Source organism: Ostrinia nubilalis, chromosome 22 (genome assembly GCF_963855985.1).
Source record: "Ostrinia nubilalis chromosome 22, ilOstNubi1.1, whole genome shotgun sequence".
NCBI lineage: Eukaryota > Metazoa > Arthropoda > Insecta > Lepidoptera > Crambidae > Ostrinia > Ostrinia nubilalis.
This window is the reverse complement of record NC_087109.1, coordinates 1,113,597-1,135,618: the sequence shown is the minus strand read 5'-3', so window position 1 is coordinate 1,135,618 and position 22,022 is coordinate 1,113,597. Positions and strand designations below refer to the sequence as shown.

The 22,022-nt window shown below is 39.4% G+C and overlaps 1 protein-coding gene across 1 annotated transcript in view; it reads right to left on the bottom strand.

The window, feature by feature from the left end:
• LOC135083007 (uncharacterized) overlaps positions 1-22,022 on the bottom strand; it is a 167,345-nt gene that overhangs the window by 64,806 nt on the left and 80,517 nt on the right. Inside the window, exon 3 of the mRNA XM_063977769.1 lies at positions 17,660-17,867. Coding sequence (XP_063833839.1) covers positions 17,660-17,867 — 208 coding nt within the window. The remainder of the gene's footprint in view (positions 1-17,659; positions 17,868-22,022) is intronic.

Sequence of the window (22,022 nt, the reverse complement as noted above, 5' to 3'; positions counted from 1 at the left end):
GGACAGGCGATGAGGTGACATTAGTATAAAATAGCTCAACCCAATTGTTTTACTAATAAATGAAATAGCTTAATAGCTTTAGGACCGCCGATAGAGCCGTGACACTGCTTAATATCTTATTTATATTCAAGAATAATATTAAAAGTGTCCCAAGTTGAAAAAACATACATTTATGTAAAAACCAGCCATTCGCGTTAAAGGCATCAGCCCTAGACCGCGACCTGCGCCGGCGCACGCGGGCCTATATTTAACATCAAAGAGCCGACGCTCGCCACGGATCAAGCCCGCCACGCCGCGCCGAGGCGTCGATCGATACGCTATGATCTATACTAGAGATGAAACGGATAGTTGGCCCATTGTCTCGTTGCATGTCGTGACGAGTTTAGGGCCGCACAGATGCTTCAAACACGATCAGTGGGTCAACTAGTAGACTCGACTAGTCACACTTTTCGAAAATCGAATCCGTCCGAATAGAATGTCAGATTTTGCCACTTGTCTAGGGGGCAGATCAATTCGGGCGATTTCGGTTGCTATCGTGAGTGTGTGATTGAATAGCGAAAATTAAATTAGTTTACTTGCTGCGTAATCTGACTAAACTGCATGCATCATGTCATCAGACCATCAGCGAAACAAAGATCGCCTTTTTATTTGGCAATATTTCGACATTAACAGATATTTACTATTTATGTATTCGTCATTAGAGTGAATAGCCCAGAATAAGAAATAAGTTTTTTGAAAGGCCTTAATATGGCTTTTTTGTAACTTTTTGGACTTTAAATAAAAGCCGTCATTATTATAAGCCATTTTATTGATATTTACCTCAAAGATTAATGTATTTCATTTTATTAATATTTTATTAATAGGAAATTGTCGTAGTTTTTTAATATCCGGTATCCGGCCGGATAGTGAGTTACTATCCGGTATCCGGCCGGATAGTAAATTTAGGCCGGATATCCCTACCGGATAGTTACCGGATATCCGTTTCATCTCTAATCTATACTGCTTTCCGATCTAAACAAATTTATCTACAAACCGAATGAAGTTTACTCTGAATGTTAAGAAAAGGGCTCAAAATAGAACCCTGCACGACGCCCAATGTTGACTCTATTTGCAAAGTTACTTTTCAAATACTTATGACTGTCAGTGTCGGAAGAAACTATGTAATATCTTTTTGTTATTTGCATTAAATTATGTTTATCCATAAATCAAAACGGTTTATGCTAACTTCTACAAAAGAACATTAGTAAAAGCTGTTTATTATTCAGAATCGGTATCTTATCAGTACGGACATCAGAAATTACTTCAAAACACTAGAGCACTGCTAGAATATAAATTACCTGTATTTTATTATGTCATATTTTATCTTGATGCATTGCTGAACTAATTATAATCTTAGATAAAGCCTCATAATATTCCTTATGTAAGTTTGTAAATACTGATCTCCATAATTATCTTGTTTTTATTCAAAAGATGCTGAAATGATGATGCAGAAAGCTATCATCAAATAGGTATTTAATGTACAAAGCACGAGTAAATAAAATTCCTTTTCATAAAGTCTAGGTTGTATTTAGGTCTAAACTAAATTGAGAATAAATATCAACAGAAAGTGATTGCAAATCACATCAGGAAATCGAGCAAGTTTAAATATCAGTTATATTTGTCACTTATCATTTATATCGCGGTAGGTAATAACTGTCAAGGATTAAATTTATGATTTTAAAGTGTTACATAGTTTTTGTATCTTGTAGAAATATTTTAATTTAAATTAAGCTGACATAAGATCAGATGATGATGTGAAATACCATGTCAGTCCCCACGAAGTTGATAGGTTAATTAATAAATGAACTTCAACGTGACTGTTTATATGTAAATTATTTTGCCTTATTAGAAGATTGATTCAATACCTCCAAGCAGTTTTTCATTCTAAAAATTACCATATTCGCGTTAAAATAATTCATTTTGACATCTGAACTCTTGTTGCGTCACCGACACTTGACCTGTGAACCGCGCGGATCATGCGTGTGGCATGCAACTTGCGAAAAATGCCTTTAGACGTGTTCGCAAATGTTATGTTCTTTTGTTCTGCCAGTTTCAAGATATTTTTATATTGGCTACGAAAAAATCGAATAGAACTACAGCGGGATGTGCGTCACGCAAAATACGGTGTGTTGCAGTGAGTGGTGCGCGTTCGAATTTAGGTGCGTATTGCAAACAAAGCCTTTAATTGTTTGAACTTCAATATTTAGACCAATCAGGTCAGAATCTAAGAGAATCCGATACCGAAACTTCATTATAGTTGTTGAGCTACATGTTTATAGGCAAAAGGTCCTTAGAAATCATCATAATCAACACCATGGAAGTTTCTGCACCATGATTGCCATTAACATAATAGCATGGCTGACTGTAAAAAGCTAATTCTCGGACGAAATTAACTCAAGGAAGATTTCCACAGCTGTAGTCACCATTCGAGACACACTCGTAAGTACTTTACATAAACGGGGCCAAAAAAGTCAATGAAACTGACCTCGGGTGGCCAGAACGAGCGCTTTTTACTACCACTTTTTTGGCAAACTAATTTGTATACGGAAATGGATAAAGCAATAAAGCGAAGCAACAGGTCTATAAATTCGACGTCATTAACGTGGTAGATCCTGACGATAAGGGTCCGTTGGGTCTTGTGGCGTCGATAAAACCCACCCTTTTGCGATGGGCAATTGTATCAGAGAGTCAATCAAATCAAGTTGATAACTGACTGGGAATCAAATGCCAATAAATATTACCTTCACATCATAGTAAAAAATACATTTTCAGCAATAATAATTTTCACTGGACGTCTCTAATTCTTGTCATGATATCAAATGAATATCATCGATGGGTAAATAGTATACTAATCATCATAAATCAACAATCTCCGAATCAATGACGAATGAAACTAGATTCGACCGTTGCGGGATCTACGCTGCGGTATCGCCGTTGCCGCAACCTCAGCCCGACGGTCGCAACTATCGACTATATTTTATCGATATTATTATACGAATAAACGGAACAATCGGATTATTTATAGTAACATTCGCCGTAGAAAGGGTGGGATTTTCTACGGCGATTTCTGCCAAAAGTATGTATTGTCGAGGAAGGACGTGCCAGGAATGTTTAATGTTATGCCGTAAAGAACGTTACGAGTGTGAAAACAAAGGCTATTGTTGCGTGGAAAGGTGTAACAATAGCGCCGGCTGCTACCGAGAATGGTAGCCCAAACAGTGACGCCAGCGCCAACGCTTCACAATGCCCGTGAAAATTGTATCTGGATCCAACCGGCACGGTATTTAGAATTTAACAATAAGCAACGAAATATCCTTTGAAAATGAAAACAAGAACAGTAGCTTTCAAACGGATTGGAATTTGAAAAACACATGGTTGAAAGTCTATTGAAAACATAACCTAGGTACATAATACAGATGTATGATGTTTTAAAATAACTTTTCTTGAAATTATTTTGATGGCATTAAACGAGTTCATATAAATGAGGAAGCAGCTACTCGTAACATAGCGAAAGCAGAAAAAATGATAAACAATCGGAATAAATACATATATTTTTCAAATAAGTTCATGATCAAAAAAATTTTTGTATGATATACGTGACGCCACAACGTTGATCGAACTTTTCCGCAACATATCGAACCATTAATCCCCAACAGTATCAAGGAAGAACCTCGAAGAATTCTCAAGTGTATCAAAAGCCCGATGTTTTTCTTACACATCGGGTATTATAAGACCACAAACAAACGTTTGATTTACCACAAAGCGCGCGTCTGAGGATTACGAGTTAATCATGGCCGACGACAAAAGACAAGCCTCTTCGTAGTTCCTTTCAGGGATGTTTACAAAAAGGAGAAAAAACACAAGTGGGACTAGCCGTCTATCATTTTATATCTGAGCAGGGCTGTCGGGACGTGTTTCCAACTAGAAAATCGTATATTCCTCGGCAGACTATGAACAATTCCCATATCTAAGCTCGAACGCCAACAAAACCAAATCAGTGGAGGATTAAGTTAGTCTTAGTGTAGCAGTGGTGAGTTTAACTGTCAGTAAAGCACCGAAATCTTCCGGGATTTTTTAAAATATGTACCTATTCCTAACTTTAAACTCAAAATAGCCTGAGCAAGCTGAGCATGATGAACTGTCAGGCCTTACTATTGATACAAAAATTCTCGAAAGACGTCAGTCCCTTTTCATTAAGTGAAGCAAGGCTCGCGTATTTTTTCCAAGCAAAACAGCTGTTTATTACATAAGCAGATGTCCTAACTTATTAGCAATAGGTTTTTAGATCATAATTACATACAGAACGGCAGTCTTAATTGGAAATATTAATAATGTCAGTAACAGTTAATTACACAGCAATTTATAGGTTTCTAGAAGTCAGTTTCCATTAAAATCCTTATAATGTTCATTCGTTGTTTGTATACCTATTACAAATAAATAAATAAATTCATGTTCATGTTTTATTATTACATTCCATCATTATTTATCATAGATGTTAATGATGTCTTGCTTTAGGTAAAGAGGACACACGATGTAGCAGATAGAAGTGAAACAAATGTTATTAAGACAATGGAATTTTACATAAGGCATTTCAAAATTCTATTTATCAAAACAGTCAACCAATGAAGCATGATTAAGGCGCAAACTTGTGCGTTTATTACTTTAAATAGAAATCATATTTTACATTAACCCTACAGCGCATAGTGGGACATATCGCTCACCTAGCAGTATAATGACACATCTACATTTTTCTTATTTTACAGAAATGAGGGTCAAAGATTTTACAAATGTTTGAAACGAAGTTATGAGTTCATTTTACATTTTATCATGGATTTTATGGTTTTAGCAACTAGTATAGACCTTAATAGATACTTAGGGATAAAAAAATCCAGTTCAGGTTTCCAGGAGTTACTTCATAGCAGTCAAAGAAGAAGAAGAACCATGCAATTGTGCCGTTATACTTTTTGACAACTACCAAAAATGACATATATGCCCCAAAGCCATAATTAAACAGGATGTGAAAACTAGAAATAAAGACAATTTGGTTGATAGAAAACAAAAGTTTTTATTTGAAATCAACATACAATAAAAAGTTTAACTAAAATATTATAATAACCTATATTTCGATACCTCTGGGCTCAAAGTACGACTTTTCAGGAGAAGCAAAAAACGATTTTTTATTTTTTATTCGACAATAACTTTTTTGTTTTTTGAGCTATTAAAATATGACCTAAGAAGAAAGTGCTTAGAATTCACAGCATTTTCCGAGGAAGTATTGAAAAACTGGACTAGGGTAGTTTTTACTGAGATAGATTTCCTTTACGCCCTCAAAATTACAATAAAAAGACCTTTACGCCCCGCAAATATTCGTCCTAGGCAAGTTACTCAGGGCGTAAGTCTATTTTTATTTTACAAAACTACAAAACCAAGGTAATAAAGGACAATTTACATAATTTTATAGGTTTTCATAGGTCATAACGGAACACCCAGGTAAGGTATTATGCAAGGGAAAATTGATAATTTGGCTTAAATATTTACCCCTTTACTAATAAAACTTACACGCTCGTTGATCAGTGTTTTAAAGTGACGTTTAGTATGGAAATGTCATTTTAAAACAGTAATCAACAACTGTGTAACTTTTTATTAGTAAGGGGGTTAATGTTTTATGGTTGTTATCCGGCTCGAAGGACCAAAAATGTTAAGAATTGGGATAGAAAAGGGATAAAAATGATACTCAGGCTCAAGGAAGGGAAAGCGTTATAATAGAAGGAATAAAGGAAGATACAGGAAAACAGGGATAAAGAAGAGACAGCGAGATGACAAGATGACATATAGAAAAATATAAAAACATAAACCATAAACGCTATCAAAAGAGGCCGTTCGTAACATCTCTCCCTCTCTCTCAACAATGATAGAATATGAATATCAAGAAAAGAGAGAGAAAGCGGGAGAGATTGATACGACCGGCCTTAAGGTGGGCTACCAAAAGAGTTAAAAGTTCATTTAACTTTGTGACGTGACGTGGTGGTTCCAAATGTGCTGGGGTATCGTCTACCAGCAGGTTTGCCTCTCCGGGCGCGCCTATTTCTGCGTGCCCAGGTAAATCTGCCCTTGCTAACGTGCCTATTTTAGGACAACCTGGAGCTGCCACCGGGGATGCGCCTACCTCTGCGCATCCCGGCCGTTCCATTTCTATGGTTGCCGCGCCCCTTGACTCAACCCTCCTGCTCGCCGGTCCCAGTATCCCGCAGGAACACGTGTTACCTGTCCGCACTTTATCTGAACGGCCCATAAACAAATCGTTGTGCACCACAGTCATCGGTTCTTCGCCATCTGTAAATAATCATCCATCACAATCTGTAATTATTAAACCAAATTGTAATTATTGTCAACAACAACATTTGATTGACAACTGTCATAAATTTCGTCATCTAGACATTATGTCAAAATTGAATTGGGTCCGTAAGGAAAAAGTTTGCACTCGGTGTTTGAAAAAAGGTTTACATACTTATAAGTCTACTAGGAAGTCGTACCTTCCTCATTTCGGTGTCTCTATCTCGAATCGGCCGGAAAAATTACGCGCTGTCGACGTCCCTTGTGCTCCTTCCAGTCTTAATTCTCCTCCATTATGTGGCCCAGGTCTGCTATCTTCGCACGATGATTTAATTTTCCGAGTTCGAGAGGATAGAGATTCCTGTTCAATTGCCATCAGAAAGGTTAAGATTGGATCCCAGGGCAAGGACGCACGACACTTTTTATGCCGCGATCTTTCCTATTTACCAATTCGATCATCTTTAGTGCTGCATGAGGTGCAAAAGCGAGCGCATTTAAAAGGCATTTGGGTCTCGATTATTCCGGAGGCACCCGCTCTTGTGCCTTCTGAGCTCAAGTTTGTAGATAGTAATTATGTAGATAGAAGTAATCTAGCAAATCATACGAGTTTTTGGTTTTATCCGGTATCCCATACCTGATCAGTAGGATTTCACTATTTCTTTTTTGAATATTTCTCTTTGGTTACTAAGGTCAACCAACACATTATCCCACTTCTAATTCAATTTCGTGTATTTGTTATGGTTCAGTTCACACGTTTCCATTAATATTCGAAGTACATATTGTGATTTTTTTGTTTCATTTAGAAAGACATTAATTTATTAGTCTTCATTTTTAGTTCTCACTTTTTGTTGGAAGTCGAAGAGGTTTCGCCATTAGCAACTTCCATTTAATTTTGTACATTGTAGGTATCTATACCATTTCCATTATCTCACATATTATATTATTTTTGTGTGTACGGATCCGTTCCGTTTCAGCCAATGGCTGCATTTTTTCGTTTCAATAACGATCGCGCATCAGTTCATCAGGTGCTTGTAAGGTAGAGCTAATGTGTGTAAACCTTGCACGCTCCTGGCCTTTCAAACTGTGCAATCCTAAGTTTAAATTTATTTTTAATCTTTTACTTTGGCTACTCTAGTTTTTTTATTTGTCTTAACTTTTGCAAAGTAAAATTTCGACGAGTGGTTCTGATTTAATACCAAGATGGTTATTGTGGCTCTCGGTAGTATCTTACTGCTTTTGAAAATTGGATGGACCCTTCTGTCGTCTTGAGTGGAAGTCTTGGGTGGAACGCATCGAGCTAGTGGATTGCTGACGTGTCATTATCACCAACGCCTTGCTCACGGCATACCAATATGGTCGTTGATGAGACTTTGGATACTGAAGCTCCATCGGATTTACGGCTCGCCATCTTCAATTTCGTCGTATCCAGAAAGGGACCGCTCGTAGCCTGTTGAAGCCAATGGCAGCCGCTGCAGCGTTAACACTCCGAAATGGTTGGAGAATACGGCGCCTTCAAGTCGGGCATCACATAATTATCTACAGCTCTGCCTCTCCGGGCGCGCCTATCTCTGCGTGCCCAGGTAGAGCTGCCGCAGGTTTCCCTCTCCGGGCACGCCTATCTCTGCGTGCCCAGGTAGACCTGCTTCTTCAAGTGTACCCGATTTGCAATCTGGAGCTGCCACCGGGGATACGCCTACCTCTGTGCATCCTGGCCGTTCCTTATCTAAGGTTGCTGCGCCTCTTCCTTCAACTCTGCTGGACGCTGCTTTATCTACGGTTGCCACGCCTCTTCCTTTCTGCACGACGTCTCTTTTTTTCTGCACGACGCCTCATTCTGTTCACCTGACTGCAAGACTCCCCCTGACCCGAAGCCAGCACATTTGGAACCACCACGTCACGTCACAAAGTTAAATGAACTTTTAACTCTTTTGGTAGCCCACCTTAAGGCCGGTCGTATCAATCTCTCCCGCTTTCTCTCTCTTTTCTTGATATTCATATTCTATCATTGTTGAGAGAGAGGGAGAGATGTTACGAACGGCCTCTTTTGATAGCGTTTATGGTTTATGTTTTTATATTTTTCTATATGTCATCTTGTCATCTGTTTTTTCTGTCTCTTCTATATCCCTGTATTCCTGTATCTTCCTTTAATTCTTATTATTATATCGCTTTCCCTTCCTTGAGCCTGGGTATCATTTTTATCCCTTTTCTATCCCAATTCCTAACAATGGTATTTGATATGTAATATACCATTTCTTCACATATTTTTAATGAATTATGGTATTTTTTAATGAAATAAAATGATTTTTCGTGGCCTCAAAATTTAATGCACACAATTTATGAAACTATTATTTAAGCAAGCAAAAGTTTTGATATCTTCGAACTAGAAGATGCCAATTCCGATATAAGAGCGAATTTAAAAATAAATATTATGACGGATTTAAATAAAACTTCATAATAATGTCTACTTTACACGATTATAATTGATTTTATTTATTTATTTAATCATTATTATTGTTTCGAAAAACTACAAATGGCGGACTTAATTCCATAGGGCAGTCTGTCATTTAGTTGACCTTATGATACTGCAGATAGGATAGAATTATTAAGGACAAACGAAAACCAGACTATAATTATTCTAAATTCTAAATAGATTAAACATTGTTATTCATAATAGCTTGAAATTATGTCATTGTACTTGGTACAAAAGTAGAAAGGTTAGGTAAGTAAGATTACAAGTAGGAAGTTTTTTATTCCAGTAAAGTACATCCACTTAATTTGCTCTTACATAATACAGTTTTATAAGCCAATTATTTTTAATATAAAAATAAACTTCGAAAAAAAGTGCATTCACGCTTTTTAGTACAGTCTCAACTGACACTATAAAATATATTTTCCCATGTTAAGCGTAACTTTAGAAACTATACTTATTTATTATAATTGTTACAGTCAAAACTCAAAAGATCGTTAGTCAAAATTACTAGGAAATCATTAAAAACAATTGTAAAGCGTAGCATTTGTGTGATTTATGCATACAAAACATACATACACTCGAAAAAACACAACAGTCGGGTAATAATGACACCTTATGGTACTACACTACGGTGACTCCTTTACTCATCTAGCTTTTTTATTGTTCAAATTTGTATGATGACTATCCTAACTTAATTAGGTAATACGTTATTAATTTATAGCATGTTTTCATTTTGTTAGATCTTCTTTTAATTATCTTTTACTTGACAAATACCTAGTTTCGTCAAATATGAGAAATAATAAAAAGCATCATTACTTTACCCGATGTGGATAGATGTCATCATTTTTTTATGTACAAATCACATAAACGTTACACTCTTAAATAGTTTTATTACATATTTCTGATGATTTTTTAGTTCTTTTGTTTGTTCTAAACGCACATACTTAAATACAATAAGAAACGTCTATAAAATTTACCTACTCTGTTGTTTTAATATCCTCTCTTTGTAGATTTTTAAAATATTTGTTTAGATAATCTAAGGGCGTAAAGGACAAATTATTTAGACTTGGGTATGAAAATTTGGGTTGTATAGGACAATATAAAATATGTATTATACTACATGTACTGTACCATGCTAACTGTACTAAAAATCAAATGGTATTTACATCCCAATTTTCACTATGAATTCTGTTTAGCTTATCAAATATGATGGGTCGTAAAGGCACTTTTTTTGAGAATTTGGACAAACTAAATATACAGATCGATAGAGAATTAAATTTTGAGTACAACTGTATAAAAAACTCATTTTCGGTATTTTGTCCTTTACGATCTTTGAGCCCAAAGGTATCGATTTGGCTCGTGATTCGTTAAGAAATAGGCAACATCAAACTATAACAAATAAAATAAAGTTTACATTGTATCTTCTCTTGTCAAATGTACCGTTTTTCTACTAACTTACTAAGTTAATAAAATGTCACATTTGCCACTTACGCCAACACAGATTTTGAAGTGATTGCACCTCGCGGAGCGCCCCGCACAACTAACAAATAAGCCGTTGTTATGCGCGGAAGCAGGGGGAACGTAGCAAGTGGTACAATGACACTGAACGCCCTCTCTCGACAAATAGTAAAACTAACACCGTGGCGTTTTACCACTTTATAAATTATACACTCTTAAACACTTAGGCCGTAAAAACTCAATTTCGCTTTTTTGGTAAATGTGCCATTATACTGCTAGGTGAGCGATATATGGTACATACCAAATTATTGCCTATATTTCGTAACACGATGCTATTTAATGTCATCTATTAGAAAGTACCGTAACTACACACTATAGCACATAACAAAATAGTTCACATTTGTTGCCACGGAAGCGCTGCACTCAGTAAACTGTTTTGAAGTCGAAAAAATCGGTCAGTTTGTGAAAAAGTTTATTAGTAAAGTTTTACTCTTGGGAAAAAAAGTTAAAATTACAATGTTTTCTTTCGAAAAAAATTAAAAGGGGTAAGTTATTGTTTCTAGTTTATTGGTAAATAAGTATTTTTTGATATCAGTTACTATCAACGCATATTTTGGATGTTATTTGTATGTGCCTGATGTGGGTCACTGTGCAATAAGGGTAATTATATTACTTGATTGGTTTCAGACGATGACCCGCAAAAAGAGTTACAGAAACTGAAATTGAGCATTTTTCGAATCAGAAATGAAGAGATCAATAAATGTACTAAAGCTGCTGACACAGCCCGACGGATTAGCAAGCTCAAGTGGCAATAGGCAGGGCACATAGTACGCGCAGAACTGACAGCCGATGGGTCAGCAAGGTTCTGGAGTGGAGGCCATGTAAACGTAACGTGGGACGTCTACCCAAAAGGTGGACCGACGACCTCATAAAGGTAGCAGGAAGAGAGCGCTGGATACAGGCCGCTACCAACCGGGCGATGTGGATATCATTGGGGGAGGCTTTTGTTCAATAGTGGACGTCCTGTGGCTGAAATGATGATGATTGTCATTCGTTTCTGATATGCTGGAGTAAAGGATGAAAAAAGCCAAAAGCTATCGTGCCACCCAAAGACGCCAGCAGGACTGATGGCATCGACAACTCCCCGTTATGGTTAACTACGAGAACACGTTGTACGTTTCCAGGTTGTAAGGGGAAGTCTTTCATCGTTTCAGTCCATGGTCTGGAAGACGTAGTGTGGGCAGGACCCTCACTAGGTGGACCGATGATCTGGTGAAGGTCACGGGAAGTACCTGGATGTGGTCAGCGCGGGATCAGTCGTTAAGGAAATTCTTCGAGAAGGCTTTTGTCTAGTACTGGACGTCATTTGGCTGAAATGTTTCATATTTTGTGAAAAATGTAAGGTGACACTGTGCCTAAATAAAAGTAAAAATTGTCTTATGTCATTTCATAATGTAAATTTTATAATGAAATAGTGATTTAACCGTAAAATTTCATTCAAGAGGAAAAAGACTGCGTCATGGTACTGATCTCATTAAATTCCTATTTTCTATTATATTATAGTGTCGTTACTTACTATATTATACATAAAACATTTTGTTATAATATTAATTTAATTTTTAATTGAAATATATCATAATAAATCTTGCTCTTTTATTTCATTGTCACTGACAGTATGTCAGACCATACATAAAACTTTAGGTACCCTTAATGCATTTTGGGACACATCTGGTACATACTGAAAAACTCAAAATATTTCCAAAAATATTTAAAATAGATTTTTTTTATTATTTTTCCCGAAACCAGGATAACATTTAAAAGTAGTATTATTTTTTTTGTTCAATTTGGAAAAATCGTGCACTGTAGGGTTAATGTTCAGATTCCGCAATTCGCCCGAACGCAGACCGTTTCATCTCGTTTCATTAATCTTTTCGCTTTTTCGAAAGGCGCGCCTCAAAAAAGGCTAATTCGCCTTCTTTATTTTGGGGAAGCCTTTGAATATCCCGCGTGCCGTGTGGATTCCGGACAGCGCTGACGGTTTAAAAAACTGGAAGGCATCTCTTTGATTGTTCCCCTTTGTTACTTTCGGCCTGGACGGAGGAATTCCGGACGTCTGGCGGACACTTGGTACATTCGAGTATTTTTGGTATACAATTTTCCTTTTTCTGGTTTCTTTTTACTTGTTTTTCTTTCCATAGCTCACCTACGATATGGAATGTCCTTTGTATCCCCATAGCCTGGCCAAAGGCACTGGAGAATGACCATACGAGTGCTGTAAGCGAAAAAGTTTTGCAAGTTTTTATAATGCAAACTTTTTACGAACTTCAACAATGAGAAACTTAAACAAACCCTGATAATCTCAACTTCAGTGTTTTAAAAATAATGTAACATTGAATTCAGGAATTCTCTAGCTGGAAAACTGTTTTAAACAGTGGATAGAAGCAAAAACTGTCTGTTCGCGAGCATTTCCATAATCGATTGGTATTTGCATAGACTCGCCAGTCGTCATGCCATAACCGCATTAGAATATCTGTTTTGAATTCCAGATTTTTCCAGTCCCAAGATTAACGACGAGGAAGGTAAGGTCGTCGAACGCATTGAATTTTCAGTACTGATATTGGACTGACGATTGTACAAGAGCATTCAACTTGTGATATGATTATAAGACCTACACATAGAAGTTTAGTTCCAGATAAGATGAAAAAACGAAGTTCAACTTTAGCCCAACGATATCGGTATCAAACTGATGATTCGAGGATCAGTAGACCGTCCGTCCGACCTATTGAACTGCTGGACTATTGTAGTGAACATAACATTTTCTGGCGGAACTTCATTAAAAACTCTCCGTTTCACGACATCCACATCACTTAATGTATGATGGTGACGTACCACTGCGCACTGTGTAAAGGGATTAAGTGAAATAAATAAAAATACATATCTCGTTCGTGCCAGCCCTAGACCAAAAAAGGCGAGGGGGTGGGATTACCACCCCTACCGAGTGTTTTGTCAAGCATTGTTGTAGAGATAATATTTAGTGACGATTCCGTCAAATTTCCACCCAGGGAAGACAGGACTCGGGACGTCAGGACAAATTGAAATCAGACCGATTCATGGATTGTGGAGATTTAAACCGCCGAAGATTTCAAAAACCGGTATTCATAAAACCAGGAAAGACTAGTGGTAAAATTAAATACAAGTTGATTAAATAAATAAATATCCTTGGACATTTTACACTACGCTTCTAGCCCCAAACTAAGCAAAGCTTGTACTATGGGTACTAGACAACGGATATAAACACCAAATAACAGACTTACCGATCCAAAAGCAAAAGTTAAGTTTGTAAAATGTCGCAACGAAACATAAATAGATCGAGAGACTTGACGACAAGGAAATTTGGTCTTTATCAAAAGCAAAAGAAACAGACTTGCCAAAACACCAAACAATAGTCTTGCCGATCATAAAGCAAAAGTTTGTAAAAATGTCACAACGAAATATAAATAGATCGACAGACTTGACGACAAGGAAATTTGGAAAATTGCTCTTGATTACACGCCACTCGAAAAAAAGACGCGATTTATAAAGGAGCAAACTTATTCAGATACTTGTTCACACCAGTGAAAACCAGGTTTTGGTAAAACTTTAAAGATTCAGCCATGAAAATAGGTGTTATATGGGCCTAGTTACTTTCTATCGAAATCTACGCGTTATCTTTCACTTTAATAGTGGTATTTTGGTTGATTCAGTGCTGCATGTACCGGCCCTATGAACCTAGGCCAAAACAAACGTAGGCTGGGAGGATTACCTCCCCCTCCGGCTTGTCGAGATAACATTTAGTGGCGATTTCGCGAGGGACCATTGTCGGCCAGGATTGGACGCGCACACTTCAACATGACAGATAATATTGTCGATAGTGAATCATAAAGCTGTAAAATAAGAATTAACTTTGATAGGCTACGAAGAATTGAATTTGAAATCAAATAATGATGTGAAAGAGGAGGTCTGTTTGTAATTAAGTTAGTCAATCGATGACAAATGTTATGTAAGACAAGTATTTGTAAATGTGTTAAAAAAATAACTGACCACTACAGTGCATAGTTCGGGTCAGACAAAGAAAAAATAATCTGTATTTTGTAGTCCAGTCAATATCTACATCGGACATCGATTATAATGCCGATAATAAAATTGCGATGTTCGCCTTTAATTGTGTCGATATTTACTGAGCTATTGTGCCAGAACTGAGTAATAATGTCATCCAGTTTTTTCTTTCATACGTATTTGGCGTTTGTTTTTAGCAATGTTTTAATTCTTTATTATTCTTTCAAATTAAAATGTTCTTGCACCGTTTTTTTTTTGTTGTTTTTTCAAAAGCGATGGCGCAAATCAACACTGGTACATTGAACATCTCATTCAAGCGGAGCCCATAAAAGGCATAAAGTCCGGAGTGAATCCGGACCGTAGCCAATATGAGCGATCGCGCCGGTCCGACGATTCGCAAGTCTCGCAACTTAGTAATGGCGATCCCTTGCGCACAGTCTGGGGGGATCAGCCAGTCCATATTTTACAAGAACCGTTGATGTAGTATGTGTCATCATCATCATCTCAGATATAGAACGTCCACTGCTGAACATAGGCCTCCCCCAATGGTTTCCATGTTGCCCGGTTGGTAGCGGCCTGCGTCCATCGCCTTCCTGCTACCTTTATGATGTCGTCGGTCACTTTGTGGGAGGACGTCTCACGCTGCGTTTAGCGATACGCGACCTCCACTCCAGAACCTTGCTGCCCCATCGGCCGTCAGTTCTGCTTACTATGTGCCTTGCCCATTGCCACTTCAGCTTGCTTATCCATCGGGCTATATCAGCGACTTTAGTTTGTTTACGGATCACCTCATTTCTGATTCGATCTCGTAAAGAAACACTAAGCATAGCCCTCTCCATAGCACGCTGTGCAACTTTGAGCTTCTGTGTAAGGCCTATAGTGAGAGTGTAATATGTGTACAATTTTCAATTAGTTTCAAAGCTGTTCTCGCTCTTCTACGGCCGGGTCTTTGTCTCCTGATCGGGATCGACGGGCGTCACGGGGCGCAGCAATAAACCGGAACGCTCGGTTCCTGTCGCTGGACGTTGACTGGGGACGCGATTTGCGAGTGTATTTGCAGTTTGTTATTGGCGCAAAAGTACAATAGTACATTAGTCCTCGAATTTCGAGCACTGTCCCAGTTCCCTGGCCGTTCTTGCTAGCCTTTGGTCGGGTCTTTGTCTCTTGATCGGGATCGACGGGCGTCACGGGGCGCGGCAATAAACCGTAACGCGCGGTTCCTGTCGCTGGACGTTGACTGGGGACGCGATTTGCGAGTGTATTTGCAGTTTGTTATTGGCGCGAAAGAAGTTCAACAGTTCAATGCTTCAGCGCGATTCTCTCGCTCACGATGGGAACCGAAAGAAAGTAACATTTGTGATAATTTCAATTCGAAATTGCTTCACAGAGCAAAGTCACTACAACGCCTGAGCGAAGCGATTTCGGAATTACAACTGTCACGTTGTAACTTTGACTTGGAAGGCAGTTCACAAGTGGAACCCATCTCCAAATATCTTCAGAGCAGGTGTATAAAAATTTATATTTATACTTTGTCAAATCCAAACCAATCGCTTGCAAAAGCTAAATAACTGTCATGTTGTAACTTTGTCTTGCAAAGCAGTTCATACGTGGAACTCATCTTAGGATAAGTTATGGGGTATAAAAATGTACATTTATACATTGTGATCAAAATCTACCCATAAACCAACCGCTTGCAAAAGCTAAACTACAAAAGCTTGGCTCGATAAGATTTAGTTATCATCAATTTATCCAACTCAATGCACATTCCTGCCATCTATAAGAGCTGCGACAGGCAACTAATTGCAATAAAAACGTCCACGGCCTGTATTTAACTGGATTCCAATTGATAAAATCGTTTCGACCCACCTACACCGGTGTTTGGTTAAGCTTTTTCTGTTTTCGCTTAAAGCTTAATATCCACTGGAACGGAGTGAGGGATTAATGCGGAGCGGAGATGCGGACTGAGTTTATTCATAAACATGGAGCTAGGTAGCGGAACGAAGAAAGTATGTACAGCGGAGTTGCGCGAACTTTGTGAAATACGCGAAGCTAGGCCGTGAGCACGTGCGACGAGCCATTTGTTTTCTCCGATCCGCTTCTCCTCTCCGCTCTACCGGTCCGCTTCTCAATTTTGTATGAATTTTCTAAGCTTCTCTTCTTCTCAAAGCGGACTCTAGTAGAAGCGCCTTAATCGGCGCAACTCCCTGTCTACTAAAGCGGAGATTTTTTTTATGCGACAGGCAGGAGGCAAACGAGCAGACGGATCACCTGATGGTGTGATTACCGTCGCCCATAGACACCCGCAGTCTCAGGAGCGTTTATGCAATTCTACTGGGTTACCTCGCTGACCGCTCCGCCACCTTTCTCCGCTACTGTGGGTGGACAGGCAGCCTAACAACCTCCGTTTATTTTAGCGTTTGGTCCGCGTTAATGCTTTTATACACGTCTATTTTCATTTCACCGTTTCTACTTAGCTTAATTAACGTTGGCAAATTGGAGTGGCTTTTTGATCGTCGAATATTTTAATTAATGCTTTGTTATTTTTAGACCTGGCCGTGATCGCGAGATTGAATAGGCTCAAAATGTTCCGACTTGAGAAATAATAAAGGTGGAGTATTTGAAAGGAATAAATACTACAGCAGTTTGCCATAGAGTTTAAACAGCAACTATTTGTATGTTCTATGGACACCTATTCTACGAGCTATGAGCCTTGCCCTCTGCCGTTTAGCGATTCTGCTGACTATGTCGGTTAGTTTCTCCTCCATTGAAGGAGAACTTGTAAGGAACCTACAACATCAATAGGTTGATGTCCATCTCTAGGATGGACCTGCCAAAATCCTTAGGTATAGATCGTTTTATCCATGAAGACGCGTCCCACCAATTTTTGGTCGATGGAAGCGCGGAGTGCGGGGAGTTTGATCCGAGCAATCAGAGCGGCATTATTGTAGAGTGCGTGTGCACTCATGGATAATTCAGCGTGTACCGATAACACTTAGGCGGTTATCACACTGCCCCGCGCTCCGCCGCGGAGCGCGGGGCGACAGATTTAATCATTGTATGCAAGTACCTCAGTTTGTATAGAAAACACGCGCGGCACTTCACACTGACAACGCGTCCGCGCGCGTGATTTTTTATATGAAAATCACGCGCTCCGCGGCGGAGCGCGGCGCAGTGTGATAACCGCCTTAGCGGAAGAATGGTGGGGCGCGTCTTCGATCTATAGGATTTGGATTCAGTGAAGCGAAATGTGTGCAAGTGACTCACCGATGAAAGGCTTCCCGTCGAGCCGCTTCATCCAGTAGAAGCGCTGGCTGTGCGGCTTGTTCTCGCGGTCGTACTGCTCCCACTGCTGGCGCAGGAAGGTGTAGCACACGCAGCAGCAGCGCACGGCGCCGTCATCGTCGGGCTCCGCGCGGTAGCCGGCCGGCGGCGCGTGCGCGCCCAGGAACGGAAAGTAGGGCTCGGTGCTCGCCTGCGGAATAAAATAGATTAGTCAACAAATCATCATCATCATCATGAAGATCAAATCAGAAATGAGGAGATACGTAAACGAACTAAAGTCACTAAAAGAAAGAAACATTTATTACGATGAACATCACTTATACATGACAGAGAACGTATACAGAAAAAAAGACAGAAATAGCACATAAATATTACAAGGAAATAAAAAGTGAACTGAGCAGTGCTATCCTGTCGCAACAGCGATGCCCATCGCAATGGGACTCCACTCAGCATATGCCGTGGCCCACGGTGGGGAAGGCCACGAAGCTGGTCATATCGCGACGGATTAGCAAGCTGAAGTGGCAATGGGCAGGGCACATAGTACGCAGAACTGACGGCCGATGGGGCAGCAAGGTTCTGGAGTGGAGGCCAGGTACCGGAAAACGCAGCGTAGGACGTCCACCCACAAGGTGGACCGACGAGCTGGTAAGGGTAGCAGGAAGGCGCTGAATGCAGGCCGCTACCAACCGTGCGATGTGGAAGTCATTGGGGGAGGCCTATGTTCAGCAGTGGACGTCCTATGGCTGAAGTGATGATGTTGATCATGAAGCCCCAATAGCCGAACGGTGAAGGGGTCGGACTGGCTGACTCGTGATCCCGGGAACGCGGCTTCGGTCCCCGCCGCCGCTCGACTATTATGGTGAACCCACTCGTGACACAAGCATGTTTAGCTTAGTGCGAGGGGCTAACGGGAGTATTAGTAATTTGTCAAATAACAATTACTAACATCAAATCAACATCATCGTCTTATATGTACTCTCTACTGCAGGAGGAATACCATTTGCCAGGGGATTTGGCCAACACGATACTCTTATTTACCTGAAAGTCTCTGGTAAACAATAGAGGAGTAATCTCTCGGCCAAGATTTGGCCAACACTAACCACGCTGGCCAGACTTGTTGTGGAGGTCTGATTTTAACATATTTCTTACTTAATCGCCTCTTATTGACATCTACGGGAAGAGAGAGAGAGTGGCTATTTCGTGCTGACCGAACAACAATATAATGTTCTCCATCTAATCTAATCGCCGCTTTTACTTAATTTAACTGGCATATTAGTGGTGGAAACATAAACTTTGAGTTTAATACTTCCTATTGGATTAGCTAAACCTATAGAAAACCACAATCTTCACAACTCTTCATTCAAACTCGTGTCATACCGTTTGAAAGGGCGGGTTCCTTTTCAGGCATGTCCTAGTGTACCCCGTGCCCGCGTCACAAACTCAGCGTGATGTATTCCGACAGTTTCGAATTTGAATATTTCGAAAACTCCGTCGGAAGCATCATTAAAAGTCGATCAATGCGATGACATGACTACCACATGGGTAGGGAGAGAGTAGGCTCGTTCCTAGCTAGGAAATTCGACGGTTATGAACATTATGTAGGCACAATCCAGAGTCAAGAAAGTTCTACGAGTATTTTTCGACGTAAATCCGTTATCTCTAGAAAAAGCTCTGCTTTGTTTAAAGCAGTAGTGTGGCATTATTCTGAAGCAATTATTTTAATTATGATTCCCTAAACCTTACTAGGTCACTAGGTGGACCGACGATCTGGTGAAGGTCGCGGGAGGTGCCTGGATGCGAGCGGCGCAGGACCGGTCTTTGTGGAAATCCTTGGGGGAGGCCTTTGTCCAGCAGTGGACGTCTTTCGGCTGAAACGAACGAACGAACGAACGAAACCTTATTTCTGATCCTCGGAATAGTCCTCTGACTATCAATGCCCCAGATAGATCATTTCCGAGCCATAAACCTTCTGCATAAACAGTCTCGTGTCTCAGATTTCAAACAGCCCGCAGCGAGCAATTAACGTCCATAATGACATGTCATCGCGAACCGATGGATCGGAAACTCCCATATACATTGTACCTACAACATCCGCAAAGCGACAGTGCAGAATAACGCTCCAGCGTATAAACTATGGGAATGGTTTATGGGAAAATTGCAAACACTGTTCAGAGGGGGCGTGACGGTGTACCAATACGCTTTATAGGATTCCGCAGGCAATCGTAATACATAATATGCTGAACAGTAATTAAATTTTCATACATATTCAGAAGCCGATTTTGAGATGGATTTTATGACTTCTAAGAAGACTTTTTCTTCTATTACAAAATGTCTCAAATTGACTGACAATTTATTATTTTATTTACTTACATCTATGTATTTCCGATCGGAATTCGATTTCACTGTTCATTTATGGTAAGGACTTATTATAAGTGCCTTTTTCCTATGATGCGGATTTCAGCACACGTGCGGATTTAGTATTTAGCTTGAGCGTGCTCATTTTCTAAAAATATAGATTCAGAAACCGAGTACAGAACCCGTCAATTACTCTCCCGTCTCACACTTCACCGCTTTTTTCTCCAGACCCAGCACAATGGAGTACAAATACTGCAATATTCACATGCCGTGTCCCACGCGTTGCGCTCATAGCTCACATGACACTCATGGCGTGTCGCCATGTCTTATTCATGGCAATCCCAGCAGCACCATGGGATCACGGGTTCCGTCAAAATATGAATTTATTATTGCAACTCACAGCTTTACTAGATAATAAGCAACATTGTGTCTGTTTCGTAACCAAGCAGGAATTCGTAGAAGTATACCGTTAATCATAACAGAAATAATTGTAGAAATAGGTTTCCGAGAACTCGAAGCGAGAATCTACATTTAATTAACGCCCGTATTTGCATAATTAACGAAAGCAGCAATTTGAAAAACAGACAAAATAACAATTCTGTAACACCGCCGCTGTTAAATAATTCTGTTCCCACGCAGAGCCGCCTCATCAAACACGAAACACTCGGAACCAAACTCGAAGCTCTCAATCCGCAATCACGTGTCTTCCAGGAATCACTCTCATTTCGCTAAGTAAGTGGAAACTCGTTACACCCACCAATTTATTACATTATAACTTGGAAAGCAATATTGTATTTGGGTTTGATGAATTTATAGCGATATTTTGACGCACGTTTTTGAGTATTAGGTTTTGGATGGTTTCGTTTTGTAACTTAATTGAAACTACAAAGGCACGTTTACCAAAATCACTAACCTTTTAGGTTAGGCTTTTTACTATCGAACTCTATGCCGAAAAAGTCGCATGCCAAAGTTTTAAAGCATAAGATCCAGCTATTAGAATTCAGTGAATCACTTCCACCCTCAAGTTGAGTTTGTCATTTTTGACACTGTGCAATTCAAATAGTACGAAAAGCGTTTTTTCGTTGTATTTTACCGATTTACTCGTTGAATGTAACAATATGATGCGGAAAGTTAAATCGAACATTCATGTCATGTTCATATTACCCCTTTTGCCGATCCTTTAAAAACTTTGGTGTCGCAAATATCTGTGAAAAGAAAGACGTGACCTCCCCTTTTTTGTTCATCTATGACTATAGAAAGAGTGTATCTGTATGTTATTTTGCAACAAAACTGTAAGTCTGTGGTGCTGTACATTTTATTTTAAAAAACTTTCTTGTCGATAAGACAAGTTTTTACACCAACAACTTTAAAATAGCCTTCAGTAACCAAAATTATTTACTCAGTTGGGTTTTTAACCAATTTTTAATTACCCATCCAATCAATTAACAAGCAATTTGGGCAACTTTTCACTTGTCCCCACGATCACCCCTTATTGAGCCACCGTCTGCGTAAACAAGGGTTGCTGGTGGGAGCCGGCATATGGGGTTCCCAATGAGGGGTCCGGTAGGCCGCGACAATTAGGCCTTGTCCACACCAAGGTGAACAATGAATACCTTGTAATGTGAGAGTGCGTTATGCAGTTCATATCTTAGATTTTCCTTTTTTATTTTAGGCATCTCGCCTCCTGATGGAAAGAGGTAATCAGGCTGCAGGTGGAGACGAGCTTCACCCGGAACTCTCAATTAAAGTTGAACTGGCTATCTATATATTGATTGAGGTAATTAATCAAAAACAAAAATGCTGTTGACGACAGACTAACTACCAACCAAAAAAAAAATTGCCTATACTGGGAATCGGACCCGGGACGTCCGAATCTTGAACAGATGGCCTAACTATTAAACCATGGAGGCGGTTAAAAAGCGTTTTAACAGTCTGTGAAGAACAAAGCATTAGTGTGGACGAAGCCTTATGTGCCATCAAATATTCAAAG